The 24,866-nt window shown below is 32.1% G+C and overlaps 1 protein-coding gene across 2 annotated transcripts in view; it reads left to right on the forward strand.

The window, feature by feature from the left end:
* LOC129980902 (host cell factor 2-like) overlaps window positions 1-24,866 on the forward strand; it is a 111,241-nt gene that overhangs the window by 44,232 nt on the left and 42,143 nt on the right. For both annotated transcript variants that reach the window (XM_056091375.1, XM_056091376.1), the window contains exons 3-5: window positions 7,153-7,232; window positions 12,155-12,230; window positions 15,539-15,700. In XM_056091375.1, coding sequence (XP_055947350.1) covers window positions 7,153-7,232; window positions 12,155-12,230; window positions 15,539-15,700 — 318 coding nt within the window. The remainder of the gene's footprint in view (window positions 1-7,152; window positions 7,233-12,154; window positions 12,231-15,538; window positions 15,701-24,866) is intronic.

Below are 24,866 nucleotides of genomic sequence, written 5' to 3' on the forward strand. Positions count from 1 at the left end.
GAAGAATAAAAGTCTTTTAGAAAAACGATTATCTTTTCGGAAGTTAACTTATTTTCTTATGCAGAAACCTGATATTGTTTTATTTCCTTGGACGTCTGATGAAATGTGAAGGCACATTCTGTTGCCATCGATGTCACATTCTGATGAAATCGGCCAGAAGCCGTGACAAATGATGAAGGAAGTTTTTTTTTTTTTTTTTTTTTTTTTTTTGACGTCTAAGCTATGATTTTATTTTTCTGTATCTAAGTTTTATATTTCCTTTTTTAAAATTTGTTTGTTTATTTATTGTTGTATTTGTAAATAACAAAAAACAATATTGTGTGTTCTAAAGGTAAACAATTTTTAATTTAATCTATAACTATTATATGCGAGAAAATACCAATGAAATTCTTCAGGCTAAATGCCTCCGTTTTTGAAATGATCCGCACACGACGATGAGCTACGAAAATGTAATGTTCCGGATTCGAAACCGAAGGATATCTATTTTGTTTTTGAATCTGACACCGAAGGTCCCGCTGGTGTGGCTTGGGAGAGGGATGCTAGCAAAATTGCTAGTGTGTCTAAAAATATCCGATTACAGTCCGTCTCATAATCCGCCTCTTTACAAATAATAATCTTACAAGCAAATATGTATCAAATATTTTAAATATTCTGAGCGAAAATCATGTTGTTAGGCGCAATATTTCCTTCGGAAGCGAATTACTAAGTGCATAGAGTAGAAATTTTTGTGAAAAACGCCATTTAAAAAAAAAGTGTGTATTTTGGGAAAGGCAATCCTTCTTTTCGTCGACGAATTTGAAACAGTTTTACAATTTAGGCATAAAAAAAACCACATGTCGAATTTCATTCATCGAAGCATTTTTAAAGTTGCCATGTTCTCTTACGGGAACAGAATTCTTGCCTTTGCTTTTTTATTGGTATATTTCTAAGCAGGTTTAAAACGCCGAAATGTATTAAAAGTCGAATGACCTTTTCTTTCGTGGATGGGAAACTGAAGAAATAAATGCGGAGAGAAAAGTGTGTTCTGGTCGAAGATGTTCGTCGGATAGCACGCAAAGAGGATGCGGAACGCCCGCCGGGCGAAAGTTATCGATTGCTAACCAGTCGATTCAGCCTGCCACAGTTCTGGAATATATATGAAAGCTTTTCCCGTATTTTGGAAGCAGATTTATCTGCTGTCCGGAAGAACTTGCTCTGTGTCTTAAGCTAAGCTTTTATTGAAAACGGGTCATCAAATGTTGTGAAGTGTGGCGTGGAAATCTGCTATTTACAATTTTCTCCCGGGTAAAAAATAAATGATTCAGTTTGTTCCGAAAAATAATAAATATTTTGAATGCCATTTCCGGCATTATGTCTCTTTGTATATGGACACGGTCACTCGAAAACAGAGCGAGCTAGATGAATAACATTTTTGTTCCATCACGTTCATGGGAACATTGCAAAGGCAAAACCAAAGCTAGCTAAATGAATTGTCGTATTTTATTTTTACACCAAAATGATAGATTTTTGTCAGCATTTGGTTTCAAATCCTTAGACAGGCAAAATATTTGTTCCAAATCCGTATGCATAAAAACATGACTAATCCAAACTCAACAAAGTAGTTGAATGGAATTTAACATTGCGTCGGGGTACCAAAATTATAGTTTATATCAAATTGTAGATCCAGCCGGTTAAATTCGGTTAAACACTCAAAACACGCCACACTTTCCATTCATTTGAGAAAGATCATGTACGCTGGTGAACTCAGCGTATTTTCATAGGCTCGAAGTCATTCCACAAATGTGTTCCTTTCACTTAAAATGTTCTGAAATATGAAAAAAAAAAAAAATCTCTTGGACGAATGTTTTTGAAATGGCAGTATTTTCTTTATTTGGATTTCGTGCGAGATAGTAAAACTGCATGCAATGCTCCCAAATTCGAAAGCAATTCCGAATTTCACATAGAATTAGCGGCGGGTGCAAAAGATAAAATCTAACAGTGTTTGATTGTTACCGTGAAGAATTGTGGAATGAGGAAACAATTTCTGTATTTGGAGATGGTAGGCAACTTTTGATACAAGCAGGATGGTTCATCTTTAGCATGCTTTCTGGAAAAACAAGTTGAAATGATTTAAAAAGCACTTCGAATGAGCAAACTAATAGCATCTCTTATATATGCGCGTTTCTCTTACCTGTTGAAAGATCAGGAGGGCAGTGGAGGGTTCAGTGTATATCATGCTACTTATACCCACTTATGCACTCTTAAAAATAAAATCCACAAATTAAACATTCACTAAGGGTAAAACGGCCAATTGGTCATATGATTGTCCTGAACCACTGGAGGGTTCTTCCCTGAACAAAATAATGCGCATTTTGTGTTTAGCTTCCGAATGCAGAGAGAGACTTCTCGTTGACCGAATGGTTTCAATCCCACATTTCCGCCCTTTCAAGTAAATTCTCATGAGATTAATTTGCTTCAAAATTTGCTGCAAATCTATATTTATAGATATGCAATCATATGTCTCACTTCATGAATCTAATTCCCTGCATTTCAGATTTAGTTTATTCATTGTGCAGCCGAATAGATTTCCCTAAAACGGTTTTGTTATGGGAATCTGAAACTTTAATGTAAAGATCGTGTACAAAGTTTCATCCATCCGTCTTGTTGCGTTTTTCATTTTCGAAACACACACGCGCATAACGTAAACACATTTTTTTAAGCAGTTTCGTGGCCGAAGAGAGATGCACTTTTGAATTTTTAGAACTTACTTTATTCCATTCTGGGAGGCATAAGTTATGTACAGGAAAGAAGCGACAATGAATTAACGTCTGTTCGCATCGCGCTACAAATGCGAAAGAGCAAAAAAGCGCGAAATATTTAACCCTAATGATCATATGCTATGAGCTTTTGATAGGGATTTCTTTACACATGCTGATTTAGGTAAGGGAAATATAGGCATCTTTTAAAAGAATTTGCTTAGCATGACAGATTTATGTCCCTCAACTCGGTGAGTGTGGAAATGATGATTAAAGCATTTGACAGAGCTCATGTAGTATTAATTAATTGGAATTGGATCAGGAAATAAGAAAACATTTTACGGTGAAGTTAATATGGGTTAAATTAAGATAAAAATTTGGAAATTAATTAGTATTTAATTTAGATTTAGAGATATCATTACACACACACATACAGTGGCTCAAAAAATTGAGCCTTACTTTTACTTGATAAATCCGACTTTGAATATAAATAACACATTACCGGGAAGTGCAAACATCCTTTTATTTTTATACATAACAAATGGTTAAATTTAGAGTAAAAATAAAGAAAAATCAACGAAAAACTTCTAAATTGAAAAGTTTCAGAAACAGTTTAAATAAACATACGCAGAATTTTGCCTCAAAATATTGAGAATACACCAATGAATTTTTTTGCAATATCACGCATAGAAACAAAGTGTCACTATTAAGTTGCATGTCTTTTGGCTCTTAGAATGGCCTCTAAATGTAGTGGTACCGATTCGTACAATTTTTGGTGGAATCTGAAGATATTTTACCCCATTCTTCATGCAACAGCCATTTAAAACAGATGGGTTTTGTTTCTAATTTTGTGTTTTTGGACCACTGCTTCGAGTGTGGCCCACAGATGCCCACAATGGTATTGATGTAGGGGTACTGTGGTGGTGTGTGTAACTGCTGTTTACAATGAAAAAGACACCATATTTTGACTCTGCGTGCATTTTGTTTGGAGTCGTTGTCCTACTTTAAAATGAAATTTCCATCTAAGCCCAAATTTTTAGCCCTTAACTTTAGATTGCTGCGAAGTATATCCAAGTAAAACACATCATTTATAATGCCATCTATAAAATTTAAATTTCCTACTTCAGATGAAGAAATACAACCCCAAATCATGACGGAGTCGCCATCATGTTTAACTGTAGGACTTAAATTTTTTGGATCCAAAGCAATATGAGGTTTTCTTTATACAGTGCGATGGCTGTCATTGCCAAAAATGTTGAGTTTTCTTTCATTACTAAATATAGCTTTCTTCCAAAGGTTATTGGTCTACAACTGATGAGTTTTTGAAAACTTCAAATGCTTTTTCTGAATTTGCAAGCTGATGAATGGTTTCTCTCTAATAATGCGACTTTTATTCAGCTTGCCTAATGGTATTTCGCACAGTTTTAGCACTTACACTTCTGCCTATGATTTGAAAAGTTTCTGAAACAAGTTGGATGAACCATATGGTCGCAGCAATCTAAAGGAATGTGTTAAAAATTTGAGTTTAGATGGAAATTTCATTTTCCAGCAGGACAATGATCCCAAACAGAATGCACGTAACGTCAAAATATAGTGTCTTTTTCATTGTAAACAGCAGTTACACACACCACCACAGTACCCCTACATCAATACCATTGTGGCCATCTGTGGGCCACACTCGAAGCAGTTGTCCAAAAACACAAAATTAGAAACAAAACCCATCTAAATTGTTTTAAATTGCTGTTGCATGAAGAATGGGGTAAAATATCTTCAGATTCCACCAAAAATTGTACGAATCGGTACCACTACATTTAGAGGCCATTCTAAGAGCCAAAAGACATGCAACTTAATAGTGACACTTTGTTTCTATGCGTGATATTGCAAAAAAATTCATTGGTGTATTCTTAATATTTTGAGGCAAAATTCTGCGTATGTTTATTTAAACTGCTTCTGAAACTTTTCAATTTAGAAGTTTTTCGTCTGTTTTTCTTTATTTTTACTCTAAATTAAACCATTTGTTATGTGTAAAAATAAAAACATGTTTGGACTTCCCAGTAATGTGTTATTTATATTGAAAGTCGGATTTATCAAGTAAAAGTAAGGTGTATTCTCAATTTTTTGAGCCACTGTATATATATATTCTTTCACTTGGATTCAGAAGATCTGAAAGATGAAGGATTTCGAGATCGAATTTTTTCACTATTTCTCTTTTTATAATATCTTAAGAATGGAATAAAAATTTAAATTCGTTATTTAATTATCATACGAATGGAACTGAAATATTTTTTTTAATTTACAGAAAAATCTCTTTATCAAAATACTGAAATTACGATCATTTTTACTTATTCAAATCTCAAACAAATTCCGCACTTTTTGTTTATTGTTATTATAAATTCATCAAAATGCAAGCACAGCAGAACTCCGTTTGTGAATTTTCGGTCGCGCTTTATCAGTTGTCGTGATTCACCTGCTTTTGCGGGGGGAGAACCGCTTGATGGCCTTGCAGCGAGAAAATTGGATTGTGTCAGTGACCCCATTTTCCAATCCTCTTCTCGTTGTCATGGCAACGCCGGATGGAAAGAGGAGGAAGAGTCGAATGCTTAATGGATGAAGAAAGGATTTTAAGTGGTTGCCTTCGTTTTGTTGAAGTTCTAACCCTTTAATTGGAAAGCCAGTTTTGTCTGTCTGGGCTGTATTCTTTTTTTTTTTTTTAATGCAATTTCACTTTCTTTGTAGTATCGAAACATTTAGGATTCCGTCTGTTTGACATGGATCTCTGAACAAATCGATACTGAGTCTCCTTTTGCTTGCCGGAAGAAAACGTTGATTATCTGCTCAGACCGATTATGTTTGTTCTATGCCAAATTTAATTTGTTCTCTTTAACTGCCCATGTGACATTGGGCGCTTAATTAGGAATTGTTATCTACCTCTAAATCTCCCGCTATAATCTTTAAATTTTTGACTTGATTATTTGTTTCAAAAAATGACCGATGGCTTTTAAACATGTGTAATCTCTTCCGTCTCACAACTTTGATTAAAAATTGAAACTGTGAAATATTTACTTACTTGTGTTCCAGAATTTACAAATTTCTGGCCTTCAGATTTTGTTGTCTCTGTGTAAAGATATTTCTCATATGCGTGTATTAATGCGTAATATTATGCCTGTTTAGCTTCGTAGCAGAGTGGAAGGAATCGAGGGGCATCTGAGGTCTCTTCTCTGGGACTGATCGAAACCGAATTCGATACAAATTAATAATTTTGAAGTTTCCTTATTCCATCCATCTGTTATATTTCTGGTTTATCGCCTTCAAATACACACGAATAGTTAGACAATAATAGCTCTTAATAGACATTTTAAACTATATTTAGAGTTTCCTAAAGAATTTCAGTTGCATGATTTAATTCATTCAACTTACATGGTTTTTAAACGAAGCCGAAGATGTGTGTCTATGAGAGAGTGAGTGAAATAACAACTCATTTTAATGTGCAGGTCATCATCGAATCTGTGGAAAGAAAGAGATATTTTCGGAAAATATGTTCTTTCTCTCTCTCTCTTTTTACTCTAGACATATTCTTTACTTCAAATTAATTATAATTGTAACATAATGTAAGGTACACATAATTATTGTTAAATTAATGATAGTTGATAGTAGTTAATCAGGCCAAGGAAAATATCATATACATTTCTAGCTATTGCTTTTATTTATTTGGTTGTTGCTTCTTCGTTTCATTTATATTATTCAATACATTTATTCATGCGCAAGTTGTAAGAGCTACAATTAAAAATAATATTTTAGATCGTATGAATATTGTAGAAAGATTTAGAATCAGAGAGATGAACCTTGTGCGAAACTTTGTGTTTGTAGCTTTTCCCTGATGCCTACAGGTTTAAATGAATGAACTGAATATTTTAACTCAAATTCTTAATTTGTAAATTGAGTATGAAATATAATGACTTCTGTAATAATATTCTACTGTAAACTGAAAAAAAAAAATCTATACGCTGTTTAAATCCGCTCGTAACTACAAAAAAAAAAAAAAAAAAAAAAAAAAACCTATCCTTTATGTTACACTTATCTTTGTAGGCATTAAATTAATTGCGAGAAAGAGACGTAGACTACAGAAATAGTGCATAAGGATCAACCCAGTTGCGCCGGATCAGAATAATTCCATTAGCGTGCAGGTTTCTCTCTCTCTGCATTGTATTGGCGACGAGACGGGTTCGGAATAAGTTTTCTTGCATTCAGCCTGATTATCTTAAAAATAATTAATAACCGAATTATAATGTATTTGGCAGTAAAAGCGAATCATAAGTTTACTTCTTATTTTATGCTAATCCCGAGGAAGGGAAACACTTTTCCTTCCGTTAGAAGAAATTGCCCCTGAGTCACTAACGTTTTTTTCTTTTTGTTCTAGTGCAAAGCGTATGGGAAGAGTTGAAGTGTCGGGGCAGCCGTCCACCCTGCCTCCAAGAGCACACAATGGTCTGCTGGAAGGTGCGTATTTTCAGAATGGGGGAAAGTGGCGAGATTGGACCACCAGAACATTTCTAATGTAAAATGAAAGAGAAGTTGTTTATTTTCAAAATAATGCAATTCATTTTACAGGAAATGCTTTTTAAGATAACACAGTACGTATAAAAATCATTAAAAAAAATCGAAAAAAAAATGATGGACTCGTATGATAAATTGAAAATCTTTCTAAATATGTCTGTACAATTTTCAAGCTGTATCTGAATTTTTTTAAGCTATTAAAAAATTTTTAATGCATGACAGTAGTGAAAACAATGTTTCCGCTCCCACTTTTCAAATCATCTGTTAAAACAGAGACCGATAAAAAAAGGAATTATTATATTTTTTTTACCACTCCCAAATTTGTATAGTTGAATTGAAATGAATTCAATCACTTAGTTTTGTTTAGATGCGATTTTTCCTTGTACGAATTTAAATGAGAGATTTTTTCGGTTTGGATCATTTACAATTTTCGACAAGCTAAAATATGTGTTTATTTTTTAGGTTGTTATGGTTATGATTTTTGAAATATTGACTATTTATAGGTTTTTTTTTATATATTCATTAAAAAAACATAATATTTTATATCATTTAATCTTTTCGCATTTTTTATATTTTAAACAATTGAGAATGAATTAATTTATATTTTGTAAAAGTTACAGACAAATTGGAGGGACTTTATACCATGGTGTTGATGAATAAAAACTTTATTCTCCGTGTCGTGTCTTTGCTTAATGCTATTTTCCTAAAACCTTAGGCTTGTTTAAAAATTAAAGTAATGGTGTGAAATTTTTTGCGAATGTTCTAAAATATTTGCTTTATAAAAATGAGTGTGGAATGAGCTCTAAGACATATAGTCATTTTTTCAGAAATGTTCAAAATCAAAATGAATGCATTTTCCAGAATGTTTTACTTGTTTCACAATAAAAAAAATTAAATATCATATTCTATCTATATATAATCTTTAGCAAATTTTATGTAAATTATTGGAGCTACCTAGAAAAATAATTTTAATCATTTTATTTTTGATAATAATAATCTGCATTTTTTTAAAAAGCCTTAAAATTTTTTTAAAAAAAAGCTGAAAATGTTTTTTAATTTTTTTAAATAATTCACATTTTTTGTGCGGAACAGTTATAGTGTACTACTGTACTTAAGATACAATTAAAATATTATTCCAATTATTAATTTTATTAAAAAAATATTTAAGGCATCTGTTCCAAACTGTGTTCCAATTAAGGAAACTGCTATCCGAAATTTTAATAATAAAAAAATAAAAAATAAAAATTCGTTCTTGAATTCCCACCAGCTTACACTGCATCAAAATAGCAGTAACGTTTTTTTCGCTGTGTCCTTTCTTTTTCTGCCTCCACCAAAATCACGCGTTCCTCCTCCACCTCTTTTTTAGTATGGGGGAAATGATACTTGTTTTCTTGAGTATGGGAAAGAAGAGCTGGTCTATATACTCATTCAAAAGAGAACAGTCTTTTTGAATCAGTATGTGATGTGATGAATGTGTTGTTGCTTTGGTTTGTTTGAATTGTGCCATTTGTAAGGATTTCTTATGCTTGTAACTGCTTTCTGGATTATTCTCCTTTCCATTGATTTAAAACTGTCTCATTTAAGCAATTGTTTCAGGTGACATTTTAAAAAGCTTTGGATGATTCAAAAAATATCGCCTCATCCTTTAATAAAATTTTCATAGTAAGTCATAAGCAAACAAGTCTCCTTCCCGAGGATTAAAGCAGTGTGAGAGCTCATTTTCTTCTGTTAAAATATTTAATGGATATCTGAATGCCAACACTTGTTCTTTGTCATCGCATCTCTTTAAAAATGGTTTCATATTTACATAGTGCAACACAAATATCCTGATACGGCAACAGGTATTTTAACAGAATTGAAGCTGCGATGAATGTCCACTATCAAAAATTCGATAGTGCATAATGTAGTGTAAACTTCACCGATGAAATCACTTGGCACGAAATAATTGAACTAATGGTATTTATAAACATGCCCGTTTGTTAGACATAATCGATTTTCAGTTTTTAAAAAAATGGTTCCACCCATTTCTTTCAGTTCGAGCTCTTCATGTCGGAACGAAATGGTCATTTTCGCAGATGTGTGTTGATACATCATAACTAACCGTAAAAATTCTCTGTTACATCTGCGTATCGAGTTAATTTATTTTTAAAACTTTTTTCATGCTTGACTCATTGTAAATGACTAGAGATGAAATGGGAAACATTTTATATGCATCAAAAATGCGAGCTTCAAACTAAAAATGGCAAAGCTTGTTGCGCAGATAGTAAATTGGTAAATGACATTCATAATATATTTTAATTTTTCTTTAATGAATGTTCTGTCTTAGAATGTTCACTGAAGGGGTTTCGCCCCTTCTCGCACCTCTCGCTAGCCGTCAGGAATAATTTCGCTCTTCTTTTGGAGTCACCCGGCTCTCTTCGCTCTTAGTAGTGTGGACATGTTAGCTATGTAGCTATTTCTACTAATAACAAGAAATTATAAATAAGTTCATTTCTGAAATTCAATTTAAATTCTTTCATATTGCATGATTTACTGACAAGAACTTTTCATCCATTATTCAAAACTAAAGCATCCATTTCCAAAATTAAAATTTTCTGACTACAGATATCTATGTGAAAGTGAGAAAGCAAAAATATATAATTGTGAGATGTTTAAAATTCAAAATTGAATTTACTTCTGTTTCTCCGCTTTGATAAAACTTTTTGTTGTCGCAATTTATCCACATAATGTGTATAGCATTGAAATAATCGCCGAAGACAGCCAGTCGTAATAAGATAAATTTGATCATGTCATGATGAATATATTTTATCGCAAAAAGACACCACGTTACTTTTGTCACATTTAAAATATACTTGAACATTTCGAGAGTTGGCTGTACTATAAAAGTGGAGAAATTAATTGGCGACGAAAATTGCTTTGTGTCGGATTTTTTTTTAGCCTCGGCAAGCATGTAAACAATCCGAACGTACGAGCTGCTGTCGAATGATGATGAACTCATTCGGCCTGATTTTGTATCCACAGAAGCATTTTATTCTATAGATTGTGGATTAATTTTCCTTCATGGTTGTTTTCAAAGATGGATTTTTGTTTATGCCTTTAAAGAAAAAAATCTTTCGATTATTCTTGAGCACTAATGATTTTTTTGCGTGTCTTTTATAGGCATTATTTCCTTATATTTAGTTTTTTAATATTTATTCGCAATTTCTAAGAATGAGTGTTTTAATTATCTCATCTGTTTTTCATCGTCTTATAATATTTATTCTTAATTTCTTATTTCAAAAAGGAATCTTGATCGGCAGCAGATAAAATCTAGTTTTTGAAAAATACTTTCCATTTGTTTTGTTTGTTCTATCGGAATAGCTTACGGTAGCTTTTGAAAAGACAACAGTGTCTGAAAATCTCATTTGTTGTGGAGTAAATTCGAAACTTTACAATAATTAAAAGTTTTATTGATAATTAACCCCCCTCTACTGTGTGAAAAATAATCAGATACATAATTACATACACACACACATGAGTTTAAAGATTCTTTTTGGGCTTAGGGAACTCAAAAATATTTATATGTTTGTTATAATTCTCAAAAAATAATTTGAGAGTTTTTGCTATTAACAATCGGTATTTAACAAGAATGTGAAAAGGACGCATACTTTAGAGTGTCGAGTCAGATTTGACATTAGACCTGAAAAGCATTTAATTCTTCATAGTTAAGATGGCGTATTTTCATCGAGAATACAAAAGTTTACGTTTCAAAGTTGTCACATCCAGAAGTGAGTGCACAATTGATGACAGACTTCTGTCATGTTAAGAGTTAAATCCAGTCAAGGTAAATAAAATCTAAAAGACGACAAGGGAAGGGACAAATGTTCTAAGTGTTAATTATTTTCAAAGAAAAATTCATTTGCGTTTTCTGCCTTCGAAAATAACTTAACTATTGGCCTGCAGATTAATTCCTTTTAAAACAATTGTTCATTTTCCAACAAATAGTTTCTTTTCATTTTTTAAAATAGCTGGAATGACTCACAACGTGACTGATTCGTCTTTGATTAAAAATTTATCTTTTCATTTCTAAACTTAACCATATTTAATTGGCAAAATCGTAATATTATTACTGCGTTTTCTGCCTTCGAAAATAACTTAACTATTGGCCTGCAGATTAATTCCTTTTAAAACAATTGTTCATTTTCCAACAAATAGTTTCTTTTCATTTTTTAAAATAGCTGGAATGACTCACAACGTGACTGATTCGTCTTTGATTAAAAATTTATCTTTTCATTTCTAAACTTAACCATATTTAATTGGCAAAATCGTAATATTATTACTGCATTTTTTGCTTTTAGAAATTTGTGTGAAATATTTAAAAATAATACTTTATTGAAAGGATAACATTTTTTCCCACGGAAAGATTAAGGTATTTAGTTTGAATTCTCTCAATAAAAAAAATTGACAATTTTTATCATAATGACCATGCAAAGTCTTAGTGAAATTTTTGTGGGAAACAGTCATTGTCCTGTGAACATAAGAACAGTTTTAAGTTTCCTGCTGAAAAATTCATTCTGTCTGTTTTTATTTCATGCAATAATTGTTGAACTCAAATATTCAAAATAATAAATTTAAAAGAATGGCCACTAGTAGAGAGCAAAGGGGGAGGATGTTTTATGTTCATTTTTCGCAACTATGTGATGCGTTCTTCAGAGAGACTGAATAGTAATTAAATAATGCTATACAGTAGTAGATAATGCAGTACAATAGTAATTTTTATGATAATTAAAAGAATTAAATAAATTTTTGTTAGGTATTGTTAGTGTTTTTGTTAGGTAATGTTTTAGGTATCAATTTTTATCTTTCTGTGTTTGTATTTATTTTAGAATAATATTTACGTGTTTGGCGGAGAAATTGGCTTCGCCTCAACAGGAGAGACGCCATTGTGGATTCTTGATCTAAGTAAGTTTCATTTTTAATCATTTTTTTTCTAAATATCCTGCTATCTTTCTACTGCATTTGTTTTCGAACTGTCAATTAGCTATTCGATATTTATATAATTCTATTTTTATTATTGTTTTTATAGTTACTTATTTCCTTTTATTCCATCCATATTACCGTGAAGAAAATCCAAATACCTTTTTTATTTTGTTCCAGTTTCCTTTTAAATTTAATATAAAGATTCATAAACGGTGATAACCTTTAGCACTCTTCTTGCCCCCGCTGCGCAGATATTAGATTGCATCCGTACTTTAGACTTAAAAAGCATACAGTTCAATTTTTTACTCAAACCTTTACTGAGATCACAATTTTCAATCAAATAATTGCATCCCCATTTATATAATTGAACCTGCAAAGCGAAAGGGCGTTAAGGGTTACAAATTAATTAATTAGATTTTCTTTAGTTTTTATTTTACTTATTATTAATTAGTTCTCTTCCATTTTTAATTGCGAGTTCAGGTAGATTTCTTATTGGAACATTACCTATTTCAGTGGTTATATACGCGCACACATACAGTGCGATTAAGAGTGTCCAGACTCTTTTTTCAAAATATATCCAGAAAGAATAAGCGAACTGCCCGGGAGCTTCTAAAAAAAATATACCCGAACCTACTTTAAGATTTTATCACGTGGTCATTCATGGCCCAACCAGAAATCGATGAATGTCAAAAAGGATTTCAATTTCACAGAGCGAAGATAATGTTTTAAACTTTTAAGAATCATTTTATTTGCTTTATATAATACTTACATACATCTTTGTAAAAAATAATTCGGGAAGATATAAAAATTGCTTTCTCAACATTCCACCTTTTAATGTTTTGTTTTCTTTATACATGGAGTCCTCAAACAAACTATGAGGAAATGACTTAATATGTGGAAAAGTTTTGTATTAAAAAAGTTTTATATTAAAATCTAATGTGAATTTTGAAAATATTCGACGTCATATGGGTATTTTTGTGTGTGCTTTTTAACTGGATATATGTAAAAATGCAATGAGTTGAATTTTTAGTTACTTTCTAAGACTGACATGCGGTTAAGCCTAAAGTTAGTCAATAACATGCAGTTAACAATAATACAATAAAACCGAAGAATATTTTAAAAAATAAAACTGATCATAAATTTGCTTTTACTTCAATTATTGGTTATAATTGAAATATTTAAATGCACTGCAATTAGATCTTAGTTCCAAAATTAATTAAGAAAAGCAGACGATTTTTTCCTCCAATTCAACAAACGAATTTAGAGAATATATTTAAATCGCCCCCCCCCCAAAAAAAAAAAAAATTCAAACTCGAGTTTTTGATGAAACTCTTCGTTTCGAACCTTTCTGAATTCGAAAAACATATTCTTGGCATTCTAGCTGCCTTTCTGTAACAAAGATTATTCAAAAATGTTTTGAAGTAGGTAATTGAAATTTCATATACGGTCCTTTCACGGATTTTTTATATTTCTATCAAATGTTGAGCAAAGTCTATTCAGAGGAAGTTTGTCTGTCTGGTTGTTTGAGTACAAATGGACTGAATAATTACAAAACGCAAATACCTATGTGAATAAAATTGGGTACTTAGGTTTAACATTTAAAATGGAGATTCGTAGCAAATTTTGCATAAAATCTGTCAAGTGATTGACCATCTGTCGATTTGTACTGTCTCGTGCATGTCAATGCGATCATTTATAAACGCGATGACTTAAATCAGTGAAATGCGTTGTATTGTCTTGTGACTGCAATGGTAATTCCGTGTCAAATTTTGATGTGAATCGGTCTGCAAAAAGACGTCCAAAACACGCATTCTCAAAATAGATTCAGTAAAAACAGTGGATCCATGCCAAGGATCTGTAACTATCACCAGATATGTAATTTGTAACTACTTGTTACCATTCAAGGTATTCGTGGCCTTATCCAAAGTCCACACTTTTATGTGGGGATTGCGGGGGAGGGAAATTCATTGAAGGATACCGAGAATGTTGCAGGAAGACCATTCTCGTGAGGTTTTGTCTAAGGATTGAAAGGAATGAATTTGAAAATAGTACACATACATAAAGACCTTCTGGCTTGCAGAGAGGGATTTTTTATTTTTATTTTTTTAACATTTGCTCTGAATTCAATGCTACGCTAATGAATGCAAAGGAAAAATACAATTAGAACTTTTCTTCTGAGGTCTTGTTGCATCTCCCAAAACTCCTTTTAATCAGAAAGAGCAGAATTGAAAAGAAATCAAGAAACAGGTATCAAACAGAAAGCTTAAGTGAGCGTCAAAATAGGCCTAAAATAATGAATTGTTTGATAAATTATTGTTTTGATTTAACTTTGGATATTGACCATATTTTCTTAAACTATTATCTCGCGAAAATGGTGTGTGTATTATCTGAAAACTCAGAAAACTTCCTTTCTAATGATATCAGTGTCATTTCTCTATTTTTTAAAATTTATTTTTAGTATATTTTTTTATTATTTTGATACGCAGTCTGTAACAATATTTTTAATATTATCATTAAATTCAAATTCATCCATCAAAGCATTCAGTCACGTACTTTTGCCAATGTTTATTACGGTAAATTAAATTTTAATAAATGCTTTTTTGGACATTAACTTTCAAATAGGATTTCCATTTCCTCTTTTTGCCGTAGTACGTCATTTTTTAGTTTGCACCTACAGTGATTTCTAATGCATTGATTCAATTAAAGGCGTGTTTTTCGGGCATATTAAATAACTAGAAGTAATTTTTTTTAAAAAGGCTTTCCTTATTAATCGTTTAACAGTCTCAAATATCAATAATCTTGGCAAATAAGCTGGTCGCCTAAAACGGCTAGTTTATTTTATTCTGATATTAGATAACTTTATTGCGATGCATATATTTTTATCACATTAAATATTTTAGCTTTTCCTTTTTTTAAGGCAATTTGCTAGAGATTCTCAAATTTAACATTATTTGGAAAAAAGAAGTTAATTTCAATTGCTGTATTTTGGAATTGTGGTATTCTAAAGGTATCGCTGTGAAACAAATTTATTTCTTTAAAAAAATATTGTATTGTGCGACAGCTTCTTTTGACATTTCAATACTCTATTTCTGTTCTTAACAATCCTTACAATTTTTTTTAATTTCGGCTTCTTGTACTTACTTTTAAAAGAGTATCATGTATTTTAAAATCACTCTGAATGGGCATTTTTCAGTTATAATTTTGTTTGGTTATGTTACCTCGATTTTTTTCAAGTACTTCAACCATTTGCAATTTTCGAGGAATGTCATTATAACCATTTTTGTTTCCAGATGCCTCGACATGGAGAAAACATCATGTCCGGGGGTCATCTGTCCACCAACCGTCCGGGCGCAGGGGCCACACTGCCGTCATGTTTGATGGGTTCATGCATGTTTTCGGAGGATACCAGGACCTCCGCGGATCCTCGTCGGAGCTCTGGATATTTGACCTCTGTAAGCACACATCTCTTTCCAGTTTTCTTTGCGTGCAGGAGGTATTACAACCAATAAGGGCTTGTATCTCTGTCTGACAATGGTGTATGCATTTACTTCAATTTTTAATTAACAGTGCGAGGTAGTTTAAGTAAAGGTAAATGTGACAAAAAAAAGTTATATAATGAACTAGCTTAAGTTTTTTAAGTTTAAGTTTAGATGAAGTTATATAATGAACTAGCTTAAGGCGATGATTTGCTGTGTGTTTGTTCATTGTATTCTTGCTGCTTCTCGTCCTACTCTTTCTTGCTATGCACAGAACACGATCCCCCCCCTTTTCCCCGTATATTGTTTTAAAGAAGATTGCACCGTCCTTCTGTGGTAGATTTTGTAGGCATAATAGCGTATAAATAATAGCGAGAATAGCGTATTTAGCGTATTAGCATAATAGCGTATTTTTAAATATATTCTATTTGAGAATTTAATGAAAGGAAGGTATGTCTGCGTTGTTAAAAGTTCCTTAAAACGATGAACATAATTACCTTCTTTACGAGATAATAAGGAAGTACCTCAATTTTTAATTTCTGATTCACTAAGAGGAAATTTTCTAATCGTTAAAGTATTCAATCTCACTTTTTGTTGAATCTCCACGTTTCCCTAAATTCGAAAGATGATATTTTTGGAATTAGTATTCATTTGTTTGTGAAAGCAACAAGTTTGGTATATAATATTTAATATTCGATCTTTATATAAAAATTGTAAAGTACAGTGAAATTTTAAACGAATTTCGCCTTTAGGAAATCTTTATTTAGATTATCCACTTGGAGTCATTCACCATAAATGTAGTGAGAATTCGTACTGACTGGGAAAATTCGTCTAGTCCCATCCACCCTCCGATAGTGTTTGATTAAAACAAAAAGTGGAAGAATTGTGATATTAACAATTTTCCTTTTCATTTAGAGGGAAAGAAAACGCTAAACGAACATTGAAATAGTTAAAAGATATTTCTATATACAAAATTGATGCGTACAATATAATGACACTAAAAAAAAACACGCTTACAAGCATTGTTTAAGTTAAAGAAATGAAATAAAAATATTGCCATGGGTTGCCATAACAATAAAAATCAAACCAGAAAAAGTTGGAAAAGTTGAAGCCTAGTTTATGATCATTGGATTATTTGGAGAACAGCAACAGACATGAATTCTTTTCCTGAGTGCAAATACTGAAACAACCTCTTAGAGCAAGGGTGGGCAGACTTTTCCAAGGTACGGGTTACTTCTAATTTTTTCAAGGTGTTGCAGTCCATCCAGGGGCGTAGGTGTGGTGAACTAAAAAAAAAAAAAAGGTCTACAATATTTATTGTAACTTAATAATAAATACGGAGTATGTACTTATCTACATAAGTACAAATATAATAATAATAATAGCAAGATACAAACATAAAAATAATAGCCACAAATATAATATTATCAAATGATGCATTTAATATCAAACAATTCAAAATGCATTAGTAAATAAATCATTTTTATCTAAAGTTAATTCTTGTAGTTATAGTTAGTAGAAGATTTAATCTGCATATTGCCCGCCAATCTTGAATATCTTGAATTACTAATTGCTAATCTTGTATTGGATTCTAAGTGGTCGCCTGTGAGATGGAAACGATATTTATATTCATCGTTGAAAATGCAGATTCGCACAAGCAGGTAGAGCCAAATAACTAGGTTAAATGGTATGCAACTTTTTTTTAGATTAGTACCATTAGATTCCAAACGTTATTCTTAGGTTCTGAACTATGTGCTTTTAAAATTATGCCATTTTGAAAGAGAAAAACATCATTTTCCTCAAGAGGTAAAGTGAATATATAATTTATATTTTCCGTTATTTCTTTCGCATCAACACTGCCATATGGGTAATGCATGAATTAACAATTGGTTCCAATCTAGTAAATTCTTGAAAATGTCCCTTGAATTCGGAGTAAAATTTTATTATTTCATCCAAATATTTCTCTTTGTTTATTGTACCTCCGTTTTTAAACAATTCGTCTGAAATATGTATGAAATTTTTCGTTGATATTCCATAAATATGTTTCTTTTATTATGCGCGTCTTAGATCTTAGTAAAAGCGGTCACCCCAAGATGTCTTGGCGGCCCACTGGTCGATTGCGATCGACTTAATGCCCACCCTTGTCTTAGAGCATTCCATGAAACACAGTGTTATGATAAGCATAAAAAGTGAGCTACAATATAGGAGCAGCACATGTGCGTTGCATTGCAATATAATACTGCATGCAGTGACAATTTTGCCACTCTTTTCTTTTTCCTCGATAGTTTTTTTTTTTTTTTTTTGGCTAACAATGTATAAAAGTATTTCAAAGCCATTATAAAACCACTAGATCGCTGGTTTTACATTCTTTAGAATTTTGACAAAAGTAAGTAAACTTTTATGTGTTAAAATAATAAAAACAAAACAAAAAACAATATTAAAGTTACCCTGTGAAGAGGCAACTTTCCCAATAAAAGCAGTTAAAATTCCCCAAAGACATAAGGAAAAAAAGTTTTTCTTTTTTAACTATAAAAACATTTTACACATCAGTATTAACTCTTTACTGTGACGAAAGTTATGGAAAAAATATTCAAAATATGAAAATTGGAGTATTTAAAATTCTCAAATCTCAGAAGTCTAAAAAACGTTTTACAGTTTCATCAGAAAAGATAAATTTTCCACTGTTTTCATTGTAAGGAGTGTCATTGTGCGCGTATCATATTTTGTACATTTAATTAAGTTTCGTCTTGCTCGTTTAGCAAGTAAAAGGTTTTCTTCTGTCACATATATAAATTATGTTTGCCGTAAATACTACGGAATGATCGAAAATGACGTAATTATTTTGAAAGTGAACAGAAACCTTTTCCTTGCATTTATTTTTCTGGTAAATATCATTTTTTAATGTTTATTCCGTTTCTTACAGATGCTTGCTGAAAATCGGACATTTTTAGGTTTAGCTTTCTGTCAGAGCTAAATTGATTTTTTAAATTTTAATTTTTGTCTGTGTGATGCTAATTTTTTGCATAACGTGCTAGTGTAGGTTAAATTTTATTTTTATTTTGTGTGAAATATATTGTTGGAAAATATGATTAAAATATTTTTAAAAATTGATTAAAAATAGAAAAATTATATCCTGAAAAATTAATAATTTCGGAAAAATAATTTTTTTTTAATTTTAAGAGAATGTAAAAATTACCTTTATACTGTAACCTTTTGGGATGTTAATACAGAAAAACGCAAAAATTTCTCTTAATTTTCATTTACCACTTTTAATAGCGCATGCGTGCTGCGGCACTTGGTCAAGCACATATTTATCTTTATTGTAAGTAAAGATTGTTCGAATCACTTGACTACCAAAAATATTTGTTCAGCAAGGCCATAACGAAAACGCTAACTGAAAATTTAAACCACTTGTAAGAGTTAAAACGTGCAGAATGGTTGTCTTTAAACATGCTTAAAGGCTGTCTTGTTCTCCTCAGTGCAATGAAGTCATTGGCTTCTTTATTACTCGGTTCAGGAACTTCTTTTCTGACCAAATATGATCTTTTTGAAAAACTTTCAAAGTTGTTCCGGTACAAAATACAGAAAAAGAAAATGATAAAATGAATTTACTTAATAACATAGAAAATCAGTTTGGTTGCTATGAAATTCTATTAGAAATAACGAAAAGTTTTTTTTATATCTATCAATGGAATAAATAGAATTAGAGCTGCCCTATTCCAGGAAGATTTATGGTCTGAATGGGATGCCTTAGACTAAAATTGGGTCGTATAGAGACAAGAGAAAATGAACGACGACGCCATTTCCACAGCAGGGAATTTTCAATGTCCCTAATCTGAAGAAATATGGGAGGAATTGTATGTAATTATTGAGAAAGTAAACTTAATGTCTATTAACAATTACTATCTGAACGCTAAAAAAAATAGACTTTTAATAATATCAATCAAACAGTTTCGTACAATTTTTCCTTTAATTGTAATAAATGTCTCCGGATTGATTTTATACACAATTTTTAATAATATTTTTAAATGTTACAAGATTTTTTTTTTTTTTTCGTTTTTTTCAATCGCAAAAGAGAGATAAAATTAGTTATGATGAAATAGAATCCTCATAGTTATAACTTTTATTTAGGAGTGTATCCATTTTTTTAATGCACTACATGCAGTAATTTACTTTTTAAGTACATTTGAATTTCTTTTGTTTTCTTTGTTATAAGGCTTGTCCTGTCTCATATTTGGTATGTCTAATGTTTGCTATGTCGTTTTTAACTATTTTTACAGCACAAGCTGGATAAATAATTTTAGTTTTTATTTTATTGTGCTATATTTTCTCTAACCGGAATGGACATTACTTTTTGCTTTCCCTTCTGACTTCAGAATTTGAGCTTTTCTTTCTCTTTGTAGTATCTAAAATTCAGATATTTATTTCTTACTAACCATCTTTAGCGACGAATTGCTTCACCGAAATGAATGATAGCTACCTATGTCAATTGAATAATATAATAATAATGTCGTAATATCTTCCTCAGCAAAATACTTTTAAGCTTCAAATTTTGATAAGCATATAACTTATACTATTTTAGAATCCTTGCAACGTTCTGTTCATAACTGTATGCATTTCCTCACTTGTCTGTCCAAAGTTTCATACCTAGTTATGTTACAGAAACGAGTAACAATGTCTAAAAATGGATACACTTTAAAAAAAATTTTCATCTTGGCTTGATTCTAAAATTAAACACTATGAAAATGATTTGAGTTTTATTTCAACAAGGAAATTTACTGTTGCAAGATACGTTGGAAATATTATTTAAAAAAAAGAAAGAAATTATGTTACATAAAAATGATATTGAAAAAATAATGCTTTAAATTTTAAGATGATGCAAAAATCATTTTTGTGCAAAAAAAAAAAAAAAAAAAAAAAAAAAAAAAGACGAAAATTTTTGTGGGAAAAACGTTAAGATTTTGCTTCATTTTTAATCAAATAAATTTCTAATTTAATTTTTTTTTAAAAATCATTCCGAGGTGAACATTCTTACTCTCTAGCATATATGTGTGCTGCGTTTAATAGCTGTAGGTGAAACTGCCTGGCATACAAAGTTCCAATGCACACAGAGAAACGTATGCATCTTTATTATCAGTAGATACCTATTAATACCAGATTATTTCTTATTATATCCAAATAATTTCTTATTATAGCAAGATGCTGTGATATATTTAAAAATTATTTAATTACACAATATTCTACTGTTTTTAAAACGTAATTAAAATTTTTACTAATTTTAACTTTTAAGTAACTTTTATTATGATTTAATCTTGGGCATACAAAATAATAAAATCAAATTTTATATTTTTGTTATATCTAAACAATGGTATTCAATTCGTTTATATCGTTTGGTATATTTCAATTTTTTTATTGCTCTATCAATTTCGCGTTTTACTTTTCACTTGTAGTTTATTGATTTTTATTGCCTCTATAAACAATTTTTTGGGCAATTAAATTACGAAATATATAATGTAAAACATTATTGAAATTATTTTTTGAGTCAATTTACACACATCTAAATTTCATCTTTTTTTCATTAAATCTCAAATTTTATAGGCATCGGATGAACTGTCAGAAGCCGGAAGTAAGAAGGAAGTAACCTCTGAACTTGATCGCGTGGACACCACGGCCGCTACCACACATATAGAAAGGAAATTTTATTCGCTATATCACAAAGTCTCCCTATTTTGAATTTGCAGTTGGATCCTTTTGGATGTGCTAAGCTTACTTGCATTTTACATACCAGATAAATCTGACTTGGTGCAGGCACTTAATATTTAAATGCTTTATTTTGAAAGCAGTTGTAGAAAAAAATAATTCATTTTCGCATGAATTTTGCATTGTAAAACTTGGAAAACCGGTACACCTATGCGCACGTTAAAGTGCCCCAATACGACATTGCCTGAACTTGACTGACATCTGAAAGTATACTGGACACAATTCACATCATGAATTCCTCAGGGCAGTCCACAAATCCATGTGTGGAGATGTCTTGTGAAAAACACATTTTGAGACATCACAGATATTTTCAATAATTCAGGTGACCATTGGAAGTGTCTAAAATCAAAAGAGTTTTCTTGGAGCGAGTCGGTAGGATTTCTCCAAGCTTGAGGTGTCACATCCTCCTGCTGGAATTGTCGAAATCCGACGGAATGCACATCGTGACATGAATAGGTGTAGTTAAATCGACAGGATGTTTGCGTGCTTCTCATTTGTCAGATTCATTTCTTGGCCTATCAGGGTCTCCATATCATGGACACCATACACGCCCCAAATCATCCTAGAGGCACCATGACATTGAACATTCCCCCTATTAACGTTTAAGTCCATAATTCATAGGTGTTGTAGTCATACCTATGCAAACCCATTCGCTAGAGTACAACTGAAATTGAGATTCGTCAGATAAAGCCATGTGCTGCCAGCTATGAACAGTCCGGTGGCGGTGTTGGCTGGTCTTGGCAAGGTACAAAGCTTTGTGTCATGAAGTGAATATGATACTTGAATGCGCATTCGGCTCCAAAAGCCCATATCAATGATGATCCGTTTAATAGTTTGCACCCTGACACTTATTGATACCCTGCATTGATATCCGCTGCAATTTGAAAAAGTATTGTACCTCTGTCTCTTTTAAGGATTCTCGTTAGTCTGATGATCTTGTTCTTTCAAGTTCTTTTTCCGTCTTGATGTCGGAGTTTTGATATTTTACCGGATATTCGATATTCGTGTGACATTGTCGTGCTTGAAAATTCAAATTTCATCATTACTTTGAAGAAGCTTTATCACACTTCTAGTGTGCTGACTTTAACGCTACATTCAAAATCATTTAAAATTCCATAACCTGCCATTGTAACAGCAAGAGCCGATCTGCCAGACACCTACTGTCTTATATAGCAGCTGGAGACTACACCAGGCTATTCTGTCTGGTTGCATTGCTCCTTTATTTGCATATGCACGCCTATATGGATTATTTCTGACCTCAATGTATTATCAGCTTAATCAAAAAACAAATGTGAAATTTTAAGTAAATGCATGTTAATCGTTTGACTGACAAGAAAGCGAATTTTCCAGATGGGCAAGTGGTCGCCAAAGAAGGCTAGTTTATTATAAAGCGTTATTAAGACTAAAAATATTCTTTTAAAAATTCTTTCAGACTAAAGCTGTGAATTAAGCAGCAACTTTAATTCCAGATGTTCCTCATACCTGGTTCTAACCTGATACCTGATTTTAAATTCTTATATTATTATTATGAAATCTGCGACTGACTAGATAAATTCCTATAAAATCTCGTGGCCAGATTCCATGCGCTTTCTGTAGCCTGCACATCACTGAACTAAATGAATGAAATTTGGTGTATAATTTTGTTAACAGACTTGTAGATCTGCTTCAAATTTTGGACGAATTTCATCAAGAAGTTGATTGACTATCAGTGTATGTAATCAAAAACACAGCTTACCCGAAAGAGATATGGTGCGTAGTCTTGAACCCACGTTTAGTAATTGCATCGCGTTTTGGACGCATTCGTTCAAAGAAAATTGTAAAAAATGCAAAATTATTTTTTTTTAGATTGCTACAAAATTTATATCAAAAATTGTGTAATTATAGAAGATAGCAAATTGTAATCTTACTCCATTGTGCAATTATCCAATATTGTTGAAGGGAGAACACTGAATTTTGCTTTTTCTCATCGACTCCAAAGCTGGTATAAGTTCGCTCCAGTCACTCGAGGGAAGATTAAATAAAATGAATCGATCAGTGAAATGTCCCTGACACATGTCCCGGCGCCACCTCTTCTCAACATCTCCACCCCCTTGCTTAGTTACCTGTCTTTCATGAACGAGTCAAGATCCCTCATTCGAGCCACGGATCACGATTTCTCTTTCTCCTTTGGAGGGGAAGGGGGGGGGCAGGAGAGCACCATCACCTTTTGGAATGCGTAGTGGGAAAGTAAAATATAAACTGACAAACGTTTCTCAAGTTAACGGTGATGTATATGATAGCCCATGAGGCGGGAGGGGGGGGGGGCGTTAATAGGAGGATCGTGCCTTATCTGTGCCGATGGCGGTTCAGAATCGTTCGGATTCATTTAACAGTTTCTTCGTGATATTTGTTCAAAGATGCATAGTGCTATTCCGTGTATCTTAATATTCAGCAAACTAAAAAAAAAAAAAAAAACACGATTTTCTTTGATGCTGTGAAAAGTGCACAGTTACATGCGTGAAAGTTTATGGAACGCTGTTAAAATTAGAATCAGATGCAAGTAAATCTTTAGTAGTTTCTCCAAAATATAATAAGAAATGTAGGTTAAAAGTAGAAATTTTTAGAAGCAAGTTAATATGTAGTAATATTTGTTCTATGTATTTTAATATGCAGCGCATAAGGGGTAAAAATTCTTTGATACTGTGCAAAAAATTGTGAAATGGGCTAAGTAATTTACTGAGGGGTTTTTTTTTTGTTATTATTTTTTAACCTTTGTTAGAATATTTTATAAAATGGTCTTCTAAAACTTTTAAGAATAGTTTATAAAAGGCGATTTAAAATTCAGCTTACTAACTTTTAGAAAGGGGTAGGTGCCCAGCCCAGCACTTTAAAGCGCCACCCAGATGAGCTGCACAGTAAGTACTTAAAGGTGTAGAAAAGGCAACAGCTTGTGAAATATCTTTATTTGTCGACATCTCTTGTATTTTGAGCAGAACGCGCGCGCGTGTTCAACTACACGAGGGCAGAGAGAAGTCCACAGTCGTGGGCGCTTCCCATCGGTGCAGCATGAACCAGACTGCAGAGTGATGCACTGGCATGTGTATCCCTCTTCCCTTGCCAATAAGAAATGTATAATTTTCTTTATTTCGCTTTTGGTTAGCGGTAGGGATTCTTATGACCAGCTCTGTTGTCAAGCGTTTCTTATGTTATGACCATGAGAGTTCTTCTAAAGAAAAACAACATATTTGCAATGTATTATTGAATTTTATTGCTCTATATCTTTACTTATAGAAGGTGTGCGTGCGTGCGTGTGTGTGTTTTGGCACTCTATAGGCCAGACCGTTTGACCCATAGCTACCAAATTTGATACACGCAAACTTTAGTGGTAGGGAATGTGCGCCTC

This window comes from Argiope bruennichi, chromosome 8 (assembly GCF_947563725.1).
Source record: "Argiope bruennichi chromosome 8, qqArgBrue1.1, whole genome shotgun sequence".
NCBI classification, from domain to species: Eukaryota; Metazoa; Arthropoda; class Arachnida; order Araneae; family Araneidae; genus Argiope; species Argiope bruennichi.